At 39.8% G+C, this 15,315-nt stretch overlaps 1 protein-coding gene across 2 annotated transcripts; it reads left to right on the forward strand.

The window, feature by feature from the left end:
* The first annotated feature begins 3,689 nt into the window (after window positions 1-3,689).
* LOC108602305 lies at window positions 3,690-14,747 on the forward strand. Of its 2 annotated transcripts, XM_017990388.1 has the most exons (7): window positions 3,691-4,017; window positions 5,638-5,794; window positions 10,015-10,168; window positions 11,766-11,977; window positions 13,725-13,858; window positions 13,919-14,192; window positions 14,332-14,747. In XM_017990388.1, exons 2-7 carry the CDS (start codon window positions 5,743-5,745, stop codon window positions 14,499-14,501), a joined length of 996 nt encoding a protein of 331 aa, XP_017845877.1. In that variant the 5' UTR covers window positions 3,691-4,017; window positions 5,638-5,742; the 3' UTR covers window positions 14,502-14,747. The 2 variants fall into 2 exon arrangements, with proteins under 2 accessions (XP_017845878.1, XP_017845877.1); XM_017990389.1 differs by lacking the exon at window positions 10,015-10,168 and having other exon boundaries at window positions 3,690-4,017.
* The last annotated feature ends 568 nt before the right edge of the window (window positions 14,748-15,315 follow it).

Here is a 15,315-nt window from a genome sequence, read left to right on the forward strand (position 1 = left end):
CGCTACAAAAGATAAATATTAAGAATTCTAAATCGCTGCACATTGAAACATGACGCACACACACATACATATATATACACACACATAAAGCAGCGCTAGCATTTCACTCATTTAACTGACAGTTAAAATTACAAACGCTTATCATGTAGTAGAATCATATCATACGGAATAATTTATTATGCTCGACGCTTAATGTAATTCCCGCGTAGCTGAAACATTTGTATGTGTGCGACTGTCTAACTGTGTGTGTGACTGTGTGTGTGTCTATATGCTGGTTGGCCTTTGAGTTAGAATAAAGTGCGTAACATGGCAAACGCACACACACACACATACACAAGTAGTTTTATTTGCTCAGCTTGTTCCATTTATTTGAAGCGCGCACATAATAGACAAGTACGCAATACACACACATATCTATATTCATATGCATGTGTGTGCGTGTGTGTATGTTGGCTTATGCTCAGCCAGAGGTTAATTAAGATTTTGCCATGCATTTGTATTTAGCACTGCCTGCCTGGCAGCTTTTGCGCTTTGCCTCGTCAACGGCAACAAAATGAAAAAGTTTATGCTTTTTTGCTTTTGCTTTTGGTATTAAGTAATTGTAATCCGCAATTAAGTAACATGCGCAGTTAGTTGTAATTAAATGCCAAAACATGTATGAATGCTAAGTCTTTAACACTCGTAAAATGTTTAAATAAGTTGCAAGTGCGTTGCCTAATTATCTAAAGAAAAAATAAAGCGCAAGCAGTATTAACATTTTTCGCCAAGTGACTTTTTAATTTATATATAGAATTGGCAAACTGCTGCTGCCCAAAATAAATGAAAAGCAAAATACCGCATATAGTTCCAAGGCACTACTTTTGCCGCCAGCGCAACAGCAACAACAATAATAATAATAATAGTAATAACCTTGCAACAGCCAAGGGGTAAACAGCGAACATTCAACTTCATTGTGGTTGTGGATTTCTTTTGGCGCGCGCTCCACTCTTTTTCTTTGCTCTTTCTCATTTTCGCAATATACATAAAACTTTTTTCGGGGCCACTCCACAGTGCTTAATGCACTCTCTGACATGAACTGGTATTGCGGTACCCACGGCTGCTGCGACCAATTGCGAAACAAGCAAATGAAACTCAAGTGCATGTAGCACTGGCCAAGTGGCAACAAACAACCAAAAAGCAACAGCCAACAACATCAGTTGGCAAAAACAGCAGCAGCAACAGCAACGCGAGCAACAACAATAAAAACTCAAACAAGAGGAAAGCGCGTGGGGCGCGCTCAAATTTTTAATAAACTCGCCTTCAGTACTTACACCCAACCTTCAGCGGCGAGTGCTTGTCTCGGTCTGCCGTCTCCAGCCCAGTTGCTTACTATGCCTAACGTTGCCTTGTTGTGTTCTGCTTATTTATGAGCATGGCAATGTTGCAAACGGCAACGGCAACGGCAACTTTAGGCCGTCTGGCGCTGCTTGCCAAGTGGCGTCCGCGACTTTTCAGCTCTGGCCTGCATAATGAGCCGCAGCCAAATGCAAAGTCAAGCCAGGCCAAGTCGAAGAACAAAATAAAAAAAGAATACAGACAGCGACAAGTTGTAATTTAAATTTAAATTTCAACAGCTCAACGCTTTTGGCACTGGCTGCCCAGTCAAAGTGCAACTGTCATTTATACGCTAGTACTTCATTTAACAAATTCCACCTACGCGCAGCAAAAAACTGTAGCATACTTATTTGCACGCGCGTAAGGCAAGTTTTTGAAACTAAAGCTGCGGACACATGGCTTGCTCGCCACGTTCGACGTGTCCCCAGAAATGTAAAGTTGCTGGCAATGCATTTTTAAAATACTTGCGCACATTCTTGCAAATGGTAGAAACGGTGGCAAGCTTAGCAGCTTCGCGGCATTGAGTACTGTAAAATGCAGAACCCTACACAAAAGTTATTGTTATTGCTGCTGTTCTTGTTCTTGCTGTTGTTGTTGGCCTGGCTTTTGGCATAACGTTGCCTTTTTTTATATTTTGTTTTGCATGCACGTATTTGTTGCAGTCAAAACACGTGGCTTCCTTGTTTTGTTTGTGTGTGTGTGTGTGAACACCATTAGTTCTTTAGTCATGCAACGGCTGTAGAAACCTCACGTGTCGCATTTGCAGTTTGGCAAAAACTTTTACACAAATGCGCGCCAGTCAACACACACAGACACATGGATATAAATATATAACTTTAGTTGTTGCAAAACGGCAAATACTTGGCTCTTTATTTATTTAAACATTTCATGGCATATTCCATTGACACTGCTGGCCATATTTTGAAATCAATATTTTATAAGCGCTTTCTTTGTTGAACTGCTAGCATTAATGCAGTTGAAGCTTAAATCGCTTACAATAACAATAGGAGCTGTGCTAAATATACAAACGATCTTTTTTAAAATGGGTATGATCATTCAAAGAATAGGTCAGTATTCAATGAATGCAATGAATGCTATTCAAATCGCAATAAAGCGATTTAAATATGAAAAATATATTGCGATGACTAACAAATTGCAAAGAAGTAGCAAATATTAAATAAATATTTGAAACGATCTTACTAACATCTTTTGAATTAAATTACAATATACTTTATTTCACTAGAAAATTCTAATTACTCTAAGCGTTTGCTGTATTAATAAATGCCTAGTGCCTTTGAACGTTGAATGCTTCAGAGCAAAGCAGCTTGAAATCACTTTGCTGCCACTTGTATAATACTCTGCATCCACTTACATGGTCGCTGCCGAGTCGTTGATAAGCCAGTTGCGATTTGAAGCATATTTCAAGCTTAGACTCTTGCTTGCGGCAGCTAAAAAAAATACTTTTTTTCTACTCTTTATATATTTCTTTTTAGTATTTATAGTTTGATAAGCGACTTGGCAGCTAAATATCTTTACTTGTAGCTGCAGCTGAAAATGCATTTCCGCTTGTTGCATCGCATGTTGTGTTGCAATGTGTGTTGCTGCCTCTGCTGCTGTCTGAAATGTGCAAAAAGACAGGCATGTAGCTAATAGGATTTCGCCACCCAACGCCAGCGGCTGCAACAATGGGTAGCAAGAACAACAACAACTGCAACACCAACAACACTGACAGCTAAAGCCTTGGGATTTTGCAATTGCATAGTTCGTTGCACAAGGCCTTTGCCACTGCGGCTGCCAGTTCATGTTGCAGTTCATTCTTATGCCCAAATTTGTAGCACAAAAACAACAAGAAAATAAGTAGAAATTAAAAGCAAATGAAAAATGCAATAAACAACATTGTATGCACTTAGATAAGGTATAAAAGCACTTACAAAATTCCATTATAATAGCGTATAATAAATATAATAAAATAAATCAAGTGCACATAAAGTTATTAACCTACTTTATATAATTCATTTGCTATTGTAGCTGAAATAATCTTCTTAGCTTCATTATTGCAAACAGATGCTGTAAAGTCAAATGTTATGCCTTAGCAGCGCTGTTAAAAAGTCTCCACTGCTGTTAACTTTGGCATTATGCTAGTTAACAGCGCTACAAAGCTACAAACCGCTCTCTTTACATGAAGCTGAACCAAGGCGCGCCCAAAAAAATTTGTACGCTCTCATTGACGCTCGTGCGTACGAACGAGACGCAAACGAAGCTAGAAACGGAAGCCGGCAACTCTTTGTTTGCCGATTGTCAGCTGCTCTTGCAGTGGCCAGCAGCAGCATCCAGAATCCAGGACATGAAGTTGCGGGTCTGACTCGGCTTTTGGCTCTGTCTATGGCTTTGGCGTCGCAGCCGCCGTTAACGTTGCCGCAAAAATTGCCAACCGACCATGGCCATAACCGTTGATTCTCAGTTAGACGGCGACTTTTGTGTAGGACAGTTGCAACGTGCGGTGCGGGCGGGCAACAACAACAACAATAACAAATAGCACGCCGCAGCGTCAACAAAAAACGTGGACTTTAGTTCGAAATGCCAGCACATGGCAAATAAATAATACAAGAAAAAATACTCTCAATTTGCATTAAATACAAGCATGTAAGTGTGCGTGTATGTGTCTGTGTGTGTGGGTGTGTGAAATTATGCATTTATTGCAAATGCAAATGGAAAACAATGAAGTGCAGCAATAACTACAAAAATAACAGACTGTTGCTTGTAAATATTTGAAGGCAGCATAAAGTGTGCCAGGCCCCAGCATCAGTATGCTCTAAATATAGATTTTTGTGTCAATATATGCACATGCCTGTCTGTCTGCCTGCCTGTCTGTGCGGGTGTGTGTGTGTGTGTAAGTCACTTGTGCAAGTCAATGAAATGTATATTAATTATTTACAAGTCTATGCATTACATTGCCATTAAGTAATTAACTCGGATTCAAGCACAAAATGTGTCGATGTGTCTCTCTCTGTATCTGCGTGTGTGTGTGTGTGTATCGGTGTATTAAATCGTTTTGCTTTGTGCACACAGTGCGTATACACAATGCAACAATAAAACAATTTGCATGTACAAATTTTAGCATGTAAATTGATATGCCAAGCAAATGAATAATGCACATTGCTTTTTTGTTGCCTATCACCTAACAAATTGACAATTGCATAGAGTAAGGGTAGCAATTAGCATTGGCATTGTTTAAGAGCAAACACAATCGCTTTAATCTGCAGTTCAAGCAATTTCCGAATACTTTGTCTTTGAGTTTGAACTTAAAGTCAGGTAAGCAAACAAATTAAATTTGTTTAAGCCACAAGCCACGCAGCCAGCTTGCGTAAATATTTTTTCATAAGCTCACACAACAAATTAACTAAAAACCCCCAACCCCAGTGCCAGCTACTGGCCTTGCCTTTATTATTTGTGCCTTTGCCACGGTAATTTTAATAAACGCGTCAATGAAACCAAAACAATGATGACAGCAAAAGCAACAAATGCCAGAAACAACAACAACAACTAAAAGCTGAGGGGCAAAAGCGAGCGACAAAAGAAGCCACAATTTGATTAAAGCATTAAAGGACTTTATGCCACAAACACAAAGCGCGCAACACCCCACCACCCCCAAGCAGCGCTGTGCCAAGACCAACAACGAAAGAGAATGAGCAAGCAGTCAAAGTTGGCAGATGGACAACTGCCGGCACGGGAGTCAACAAAGTTAGAGACGGTTACATTTTCATATTTGCCACACTAAAAAAAATTTTAAAACTGTCAACGTTTAAATAACGCTGAAAATGACAATAAACAAATGCACTGTTCATAGAAAAATAACAAAAACGTAGCGTGCGCAAAATAAAAAAAACCAAGTTAAAAAAACAAATTGACTGACTATAATATACCCTGTTTAGCAAATATAAAGCAAACACTTTTTTGTTATGCTTAGCAATTAAAATAAAAGCGTAAAGTTTAGTAAGCATTTAATTTAGTTAGCATTATATGCTCCATTATTGAAAACTGCAGAGGAATTAAAGCCAAAGCTTAACTTTTTTCAAACGTTGCACACTCAAAAAGCAAGTGAGTCAGGCAATTTATTAGTGTGTGTGTGTGTGCCTTGACGTCAAACAAAAAAAATTGAAAACTTTTCAAATTGGGCTGGCTCAAAAGCCAATGTTAAAAAAACTGTTATCAACAGCGCATAATGCTAGCATCTGTATATATATATTTATTTTTTTTAATCAGCTTCCATGGCGCTAGACTATATGGCAACTATATGTGTATGCAAAGCATAGAAATATGGACCGACATTGAGTCTGGGCATCTTTAAGGACAACGACCAACGCTACTATGGATTATGGCCGCTGGCTGCTGCAGCTGGCCGTATATTTGCTGCTTGTGGGTAAGTTTTTGTTGGGCAACAACAGCTTTAAATTCGAGCGGTAATAATAATGAAAATATTTCAAAGTTTCTTTTCATTTGATTGCCTTTTGCTTTTAATCCCTTAAAGCCGGTCAACCTTTTTACGACAAACTCGACGACATGGCCAACTTTGCGGTTGGCCCCAAAAGCACGCACACACACACACACACAGGCACACACACATGAGCACACTTACATATGTAGGGTGGGCTGGCCTTTGGCCTTGCCAACACCATGAAAAGTCATTTAGGCATTTCCGTTTCCGCTTTGCGCTTTTGTGCACTTGTCTTTTGTTGTTGCCTTTATGACCCAACAAACTCTAAATTAGCATAGCAATAAATGTGTGTGCGTATTTATGTGTGTGTGTGTGTGTCTGTTTGCTTATTTGGTTTGTTTGTTTGGGTGCCCGACTGCGAGACCGCATAAATTTATGCAAATTTTGCAGCCATTAAATTGTTTTTTAAACACACTTTCAATTATAGCTACAACAACAAATGCGATGCCACTCTAATCTAAGCGCATAAAAATCATTTTAATTATGTTTTATGTGTCTGCACTTGATTCTTTGCTCCGCTGCTGTCTCAGTTCATTGGCCTTTGAGGCCAGTTAGTTAGTTAATAAAAAGTTTCGGCTAATTGCAGCTTAGCTTACACCACGAAAACTTTTGCTGCAATTAAAATATAAAAGCTTTAGTGTTAACTCTATAGCCATATATGCTATTTACGTCGATTTTCACGCACTGCTGACGAAAGTTTATGCTGGCACTCACACACCAAACGTTATAGCAACATTGCTCGGTTAACGCTTGGACTATTGAGAGTTTAAAACTGAAAGCTAAAACAGCAACTGAAACGAGCGCACAGTAAAATGCGTGGCAAAGCATTTGCATAAAGCAAACATAAATGTGACAATTCCATTTGGAGCGAACGCCTTAAAGGATTTACCCACACACACACACATAATCAAAAAAGCAGAAAATAAAAACTTGCGCTATATTTTATTTGTGCTTTTCTAAAATTTATAGACGCTTTTAAAATTTACTGCCAGCACTATGAACAGAGAGAGAGAGAGAGAGAGAGAGGCAGACACACAAGGCAGTTGGCAGTTCCTTTGCACAAGGACAAGCTAAGAAAATAAATATTTGGCTACAAGTGCCTTAACTGACAGCCAGACACTCATTTCAAGTGTCATAAAGTTTATTTAAACAAATTGCCGATCTTACAAGAGTCTTCAATATTATAAAGTGTGTAATTTGCAAGTGGTGGTAACTGTAAATTATGAAGGTCAACACAAAAGCAAAGGTTGCCATGTGGCCTAAACGCATCGTGAAGGCCACAAAGAAGTTGAAATTTGTTTAGTAGTTGTAAACAGGATTTAAAAGCAAAAGGCAAAACAATAACGAAATCTCGGCCAGACAGCAGCAGCAACATCATTTGATTTTATACTTTTTATTTTATTTCATTTTAAATATTTTATTTATTTATTTATTTAGCTGCTTTGCTGCTCGTTTTGTTAGCCATTTAGCCGCTCAATTTTCTACTGCTGCTGCTGCTGCTTCTTCTACTGCTGCTGCTGCTGCTGCTGTTAAGATTAGCATCTTTATTTGTGTGCGGCCTGCTTGCCGCAAACAATTTCGAGATTCAGGCCAAAACAAACAGTCGCTCGGACTGCGTGGCTCGCAGCGTTGTCGCATTTATATGCAAATTATAGATGCCTGACATTTTTTTCGCTTTAGCCCACGCTCTCTCTCTCTCTCTTTCTTTCTTTCTTTTTGTGTCTGCTGCTTCGGTTTGTTGTATTTGGCGTTTATCGCAAACAGCAGCAAAATTTAAATTGGCAGTCAGACTGCAGCAGGCAGCTTAAAAAATTGTGTTGCCTACTTTGGAGCGCTGGAAGTGATTGCTATGCCATTTGGCTGTGGCTTACATGTGGCATGCCACAAAAGCGTACAGCTGCTGCTGCTGCTCAGCAAACAGACAGATAAGTTGTATATATATAAATAATCTGACTAGACTAGTCTTGACTAGACGAAGGGCAACAAGCATCAAATTGATGTTTTCAATGGTTTCTATGCAGGCAAACTTTGCTCAAGTGCGTTGATTGCCGTGCCACAAGAAGAACAACAACAACAACACGGAATACAAAGCAAAAACTTTTGTACCTCTCTGTCTACTCATTTTTATTATTTACACAGTCACACAGAGCAAGATATATATATATATATATATTTAGACGTCATGGTTTTTGCTGTAAACAGGTGAACTTTTCCCTCTGTTCTCTGTTCTTTGTGTATTGTAAGGCTGTCATTAAGCTGCGGTTGTCGCTGCCATTTGCAAATGTGTTTGACATTGTTGTTGCTGTCGCTGCTGCTGCTGCTGCCAGGCAGCTTTGACATGCTTCGAAAGACTCATGTCAGAGACAGCCTGCTGCATATGCAAGTACAGTCAGCCAGCCAGCTATGCAGCCAAGCTTGCCGCAGGCACACGCCTCTACTATGCCATGAGAGGCACTTTTGTTTGTTTGTCTATTGAAAACTTTAAACAAGTTTCTCAGTTTGTTTGCTGCCATTGACAATGTTGATAGCAGACTGTCTCTAGCTATGCAATCTGTTGCCAGCTATTTGAACATTTGCCTACCGCAAGGTAATCAGAATGCTGAGTGCTTAAAATTTAAGTTTTTCTTGCCATTGTTGTCGCTTTCTTCTTTCTTTTTGACTGTCTCTGACGCTGTTACAAATTTATTTTTCGCGCACACCTCGAGTTATTTCAACTGTAAAGTGCAACAAATTAAATTCACAAGTGTTGCTGCTGCTGTTGTCACTCTCTCTAATGCCATTTGCAGCAACAGCAGAAAGCATCACAAATTATGCAGACAAGTTGAGTTGCACAAACTTGTTGTCGTCGTCGTCGTCGTCGTCGCTGCGCTCTTAAATTGTTGCTTATCATGCAATGCAGCAACACTCTCTCCGCCACAGCAGCAACACAGCATAGACAAGATTATGGAAATTTCGCCCAACTTTTGGCGCAACTCGCAAAACGAGAGTCAAGGCATTTACTGCAATAAGCATTTGCTGCCAGTTTACAACAGCAGCAGCAACACAGCAAATAAAAAGAAAGCAACACTAAAAAAAGGCACCATTGCAACTAATGATATTAACCAATTTTCTTGCCTTTCCTCTTTTTCATATGTCTGCTTTGCCTCTGCCTGCACTTAAAAACGTTTTCTACAAATTGTAAAACAAAACAAGCGAAAAAAGAATTCCCCCTTACGCGCGGTTTGCTAAGTTTTCTAAGCTTGTGTTGCTGCTGCTGCTGTTGCTGCTGGTTGTGGGTTGCAAAGCGTTTAGCAGTTGCTATTCATTTTTGTTGCTGCGTCATTTAGTTGTTAAGCATTTTTACAAGTTCATTCAATTAGCAGTTGCGCATTGCCCTATCTGTTTCTTGCTGCCGTCAACTGTCCATTTTACTTAAATTTTCAACTGCAATTTGAGCTCCATTCAGCCAAAGAACATTTGTGTTTGCTTAAGCCTTCATGTTATTTAATTTTTGGGCAAACTTTGTTTTATTTACATATTTAACGCCTGATTGAAAACATACTAAGCCAATGTAAGACGCAAGAAAATCATAGAATTATTGAATTATTCAATACTCTTACACGAGTTCGGCAAATCTACAATAAAGTTATTTATATTTACTAGCTATTTCTTTAAATAGCAAGATTTGGCTGAATTTCACACTTGGATTTTAATTCATGAAAATTCCCAAATTTTGCTTTAAGTTTCTGCTCCAAAAGTTTTCCATACAAATCGTGCCAATTGCCAAAAATAGAAACATTTGAATAAATAATAAATAAATATTTTCATGTTTAGCATTTCCGCCATGTTCTAAGAATTGTTGTTAGCTTTTTTTCCCCGAATTTATATTTGTATTAAACTCAGGCTTAAAATTGTTCAAAATTTAGCTGTTGAATTTTTTATAGTGTATTGCTCTGTTGAGCAGTCAAAATGCAAAAACATTTTCGTTTAATTTTCTGTGTTTATTTTTTTTCTCTTAAACAAGCATTTTATGACATTTACCAACAATTTATCTAGCGCATTTTATCAAGCCGAGACCCCCCAAGCTGCGCTGTGACTAACCAAAAATCTCTTTCACTCTCTTTCTCTCTTCATGTCGCTCTCCTGTTTAATCCTGCGACTGGCAGTGGCGCAACGCATTCAGTGTCTATTTGTGACTGACATCAATGTGCCACAAATTGTTGATTTTCGTGATAACGTGACATTATCCTGCAGCTATGACATAAGTGGTCACACGTTAAATTCGGTTAAGTGGTACAAAAACGACAAGGAGTTTTTTAGGTAAGTATAGCACACACACACAGTCAGTATGTATGTGTATGTGCTGTGTTTATAATTTATGATATTTACTCGCATATCGTTATTTTTGTGAGGCTGCGCCGAGCTGTCAAATGCATTGAAATTTGTGCCATGGCCATGGGGCTGCTGTGACTGCTGCCTAAAGAGCAAGCAGGGTGGACAGCTTGTGTGACATGCACAAACACGTAGGCACACACACACACATACATATACACAAGCACACACAAGCTTTGGCCACATAAATATGTTCATTGTCAGGCAACTTTCTTGCTTAATTAATTATTAAATGAATTAATTTGGCGTTGGCTCGTTTAAGCTGCGGCAAATTAATTTAAATGTCCTCACACGCTCACAGCACAGGCTTTGAACGGCGCTATAACAAGGACATTCGTCACTTGCTTATTACGTATAGCTAGCTAACTGCCATTTAATTATTAATGCTACCAAAATTTGACACATGAGCTGAGCAGACATTCTGACTCTGAAAATGTTTACGAAATGAACATTTCCACCCGCAAAGCTGACCAAATCGAGTGGTGTGGCATATGCCACACATGCCACATTGGCATATATGCCTCAAAGTATCTCTCACTCACTCAAGTATTTGCGCCTGGCAATGAGCGGAGCTGCTGCAGCTGCTGCTGCTGCTGCCTTTTGCTTAATGAAAAATCTCAAGTGACTGCAACGCGTTTTGCTTAATTAAAAATGAGAATGCGCAGTGCTTAGTGTAACACATACATACACACATATGCAGCGCGCATTTGCACACTTAAGTGTATATTTTACCCACGCGCTTTGCTAGCGAAAGTTTTAATTAGACAGCAGCAGTCAATTGCAAATATAACGTTCATTTGCAAATGTAAAATTAAAGTTAACAGCATTTAAAGTTAAGCATTTGGTTAAAGTCCCAGCACAAAAGCTGCTTATGTTGCTTATCGAAATTTGTTGATTTGTTGGCTTAGCCTTGTGCATTGGCCAGGCTAATAGCTATTAACAAGTGACGCTCAAAGGGATTTATCAACACTACAACAGCCGCCGCACAATTGTCGGCCACATTTCGTTCTATGTCGATTTGAGGCAGCTTTTCTTATTTTATGTATGTCTGGGGCTACTTTGCTTGCTTTTCCACTTGAACACTTTCGAGACGCACTCCCACTCCCACTCCCGCACTCCCTAGTTCAATGCGCTAGCATTTGAGGGATTAATGAGCAACAATCTAGCACACAATACAAATTGCAAAAATCTCTCGCACACAGACTCCAGCCCTGGCTAGAACGCTTGTCTGTATATGTAAGCCACTTGTCGGCAAATCTCCATTTCCTTGCCTTTATTTTCATTTATGGCTTGAAAGCTTTTAGCACAAGCCTATGGGCCGATTATCAGTTGACCAAACGCAAAGCCCAAAAAAAAAAACAAGCAAAACAAAAAAAAAAGGGACAGCAAATGGAAGCTGGCGCAATTTGCGGCCCATTTAGCTTGCACTCAACAAGGGAAGCGCTGTAATCCTTTTGCCCTCACACACACACACACACATACGCACACATAAGCAAGTTCGAACTTAATATGCTTTATACAACAGATATTCGCCGCTAACGCCACAGCTCGCATTCATGAAGTTCGGCGTGGAGGGCGTGCAATTGATCGATGAAGGCAACGAGTGCAATGAATTCTACTGCCGCGTGGAACTGAATTTATTGGGCGTCCGGGCGACGGGCGTCTACAGGTGCGAAGTGTCCGGCGATGCGCCGCACTTTCAGCTAGACGCACGCTCTGGCAACATGAGCGTTGAGGGTAAGTCTAATACCGAAATACGTAAAATATACTGCAGCTGCAGCTCACGCCCACTGGGCGTATAAGTAATGAAATGCAATTTCAATTGTTTATCTTAAATTAATGCGCATGTAAATGTTCCATGTGAGTGTGTTTGTGTTTGTGTGTGTAATGCAAATATTTTGCTGCTATCCATTGGCAATATCCCCCCCTCCAGCCCCCGCTAGCGCCGCTGCTGCGCAGCATAAGCAGAGTAAAATGTGTAATTTCCGTGATATTTTAATAGTAAACAACGCAGCGAAGAAAACGCAGCACAAGAAACAAGCTACCACTACATGTGCAGTATGTAGGTAGCTGTGTTCAACTGCGGAGCCAAGTAGCCTGCAACGTTGCAACGGCCAGTAGCACGCACAGGATAAGCAACGAGCGTCAGTCAGGATGTTGCAAAGAAAAAAAGAAAACAGCAGCAGCAGCGCAAGCAGAACGTTTTCATAAAATGTAACCAAGAGATGCATGTGATTCGTATCCGCACATACACACACACACGCTTACGCATACGGTATAGCCTTGGCTACCCAACAGCAAGGACGCTAAAACAGCGCACAGGATACGCGCTGCCTGGCGTACGCTGCTCTGCTCTGCGTCTCGAGTCTGCGGGTGTGCGCCACTGTGATTTACGGCAGCACTTTATGCTTAAAAAGGATATCGCTAAAATGAAAAGCTTCGCTGCCGAGTGCCGCCCAACCGCCCACAAAAGCAAAAAAATAAAGAAACTTCTGCTCGTGTTTTTATTTTCGCTTTTACTTTTCCCCAAGCACACACACACACACACACACATACACAGCAGGGCGTACTGCCTCGCTCTGCATGTGTTTTATGATCATCTATTTTTCCGCTGATATAAAATAAATATCTTGTAGATGTGCCACGCTACAAGCCTCGCTGCTGCTGCTGCTGCTGTTGCTTTTGCCGCCTGCTGCCTGCTCTAAAATATTTTTAAAAATTTATCAAAAGCAAATAGAGCAGTGGTAAAAAAAACAAAATAAATAACAACAAACATAAATGCTATGTTTATGCAAGAGCAACAAGGGCGCAAGCAACAAGCTCTTTGTTTCAATATATGTATGTGCCATGAAGGCAAAAGAAACACACACACACACTCACGAATAGCGCTACTATTTGGCTATGCTCTTAAGTTTTAATTTTTAATAGCACTATTTATGTGAGAACTTTGACTCTAAGCCAAGTCCTTAGAGATCTTTGAATGCTTAAAGATTTTATTTATTAAGCTGCAGCATAGCTAAAGTTGAAAATACTTAAGCTAGGCAAACTTAGGGGCTGTTGAAGATTTTCTAATAATTCTAAAATATTGACTTAAAGCTCAAGAATTTTGTTTTTATGTACTTTTGAATTATTTAATCAAAAGCATCTATAAAGAGTGAGTTCAAATTTTTAAAAATAAAACGCAAGTTAGCTTAAAGTACTTAATAAATAATTTCAAATTTCAAACAAAATTTATCAAAGATAATTCCCAAAAGCTATTCTTAGATATATAATAATGCTTAATGTTATTATATCAAGACTTATTCAAAGTTCATTCGCTGCTTGAAACTGCTTGAAATTTAATGCCTAAAATTTAATATAAAAAATTAGCATAGCAATTTAAAAAAAATTAGCAAAATAATCGCTGGTTTACCAACTCTACTACTTTTTAATTAATACATAATTAAATTTATAAATTATAGCAAACCACTTTTTATATTAACAGCGCTACCGCAAAATAATCCGCTAATCAGCAACTTTCACTCGATGTATCGCTTCGATGACTTTGTGCAGGTTAATTGCAGCACCGACTTTTCCAGCTTGCTGACCAAGTTAACCTGGTACATCAATGGCATTAAGGTAGTTAAGCCCCCATGCTATTTGTAGCAATGGATTTAATTACTTACTCTTTTGCTCTAGGCCTCACCCATGGACATGCAGCCGAGCATGGATACGACAATTGCTGCGCATGAATATAACTTGCGTCGCATTATATCGCAGTTGAATTTTTATGCCAACGATCCGCGCTTTTATCAGCTGCCACTGCGTGTGGCATCGCCGCTGCGTCTGGGTCTGGAGCTGCGCTGTGTGGCTGAGATTGAGAGCTACCCGCAGCTGAGGCGCGAGGCGAGTCTGCATGCGCTGCTGTTTAGCGATGATATCGAATTAAAGAATCAGAAATCGCTTAAATCGGGTAAGTTGGCAGACCACAATTGCTACAACAATGTGGCCGCGGCTGCTAATTGCAAAAAAATTTATTTGCATGCGTACAACAAATTAATAAAAATGCGCTCATTCTTTGTCTCTCTCTCCCGCTCCATTGTCAACCACAGGCGTCGCTTGGTTTTGCGCCCAACTGATGTTTGTGGCAACCGCAGCGGCGGCGGCCATCAGCCTACGCTGGCTTTTGATGCCACTGACATTTGCAAATGGCGGCCGGAAGTTGTCACACTACAAAATGGCGTCGGCCATGACAGCAGCTGATGCCGCACTCTGCCATTAATGTGTAATTTATATGAAACTCTTTTCCTTTTTTCCACACATTTTGTTTCGTCGTTTCGAGAGCAAAATACATTTTTAGCTTTAAGCAAACTGAAATGCACGTGAGAATTTACAACTACAACTACAATTGACACATACATACATACCTATATATGTTTGCATGCCGTCAACTGTATTAACTTAAGCCGCATCAAGCTAACTGTGTAAATAGTCGATAAGTATAAAAAACAATTAAAAATCATCAATAAACAACAACCAATGACGTTTCTCATGCGCAATCAACGCGCTAACAAAAGTCACATTTGCCTGACTGACCAGCAGCACCACATGCAGAGCAATTGCAACCACATAAGTGCCATTAAATATGCTGTGGCTTATATGAATACTCTAAAGAGCAGAGTCTATAAGCAATAGCAATGTACAAAATGTGAAATTAAACAGCAACTGCAGTAAAACTCAGCTCAAGATAAATTTAACAAAAATCATATTAATTAAGTTATTTCATTTAACAGCTTGCGTTGTTGAAGAGCGTAGCCATAGCCATAGCCTTGGCATGAGACGAACTCCAGACCACAGCCAGGGCTACCCAACGATATTGGCCCGTTACTCTTGTTGTGTTCGCTTTTAAAACGAATTCAATGAATTCAATTGCAATTCCTTTTTGCATACGCAAGTTTGTGGCTGCGAAAATGTGCGCCGCACACTCTTCACACTCTCTTTCTGTGCGTGTGTGTGTGACTGTGTGTAATGCTTCTGTTAATGGCTGCTGCAGCGCTACGCCCGTCGAACCGCATGGCTAACCATTGGAGCCGCCG

The sequence above is a fragment of the Drosophila busckii genome, chromosome 3R, assembly GCF_011750605.1.
Source record: "Drosophila busckii strain San Diego stock center, stock number 13000-0081.31 chromosome 3R, ASM1175060v1, whole genome shotgun sequence".
Classification (NCBI taxonomy): Eukaryota; Metazoa; Arthropoda; class Insecta; order Diptera; family Drosophilidae; genus Drosophila; species Drosophila busckii.

Coding starts and splice junctions, on each gene's coding strand:
- LOC108602305 (XM_017990388.1), top strand. CDS start 5,743: ATGGATTATGGCCGCTGGCTGCTGCAGCTGGCCGTATATTTGCTGCTT. Junction 5,795..10,014: donor CGTATATTTGCTGCTTGTGG/GTAAGTTTTTGT, acceptor TGCGACTGGCAG/TGGCGCAACGCATTCAGTGT. Junction 10,169..11,765: donor AACGACAAGGAGTTTTTTAG/GTAAGTATAGCA, acceptor TTTATACAACAG/ATATTCGCCGCTAACGCCAC.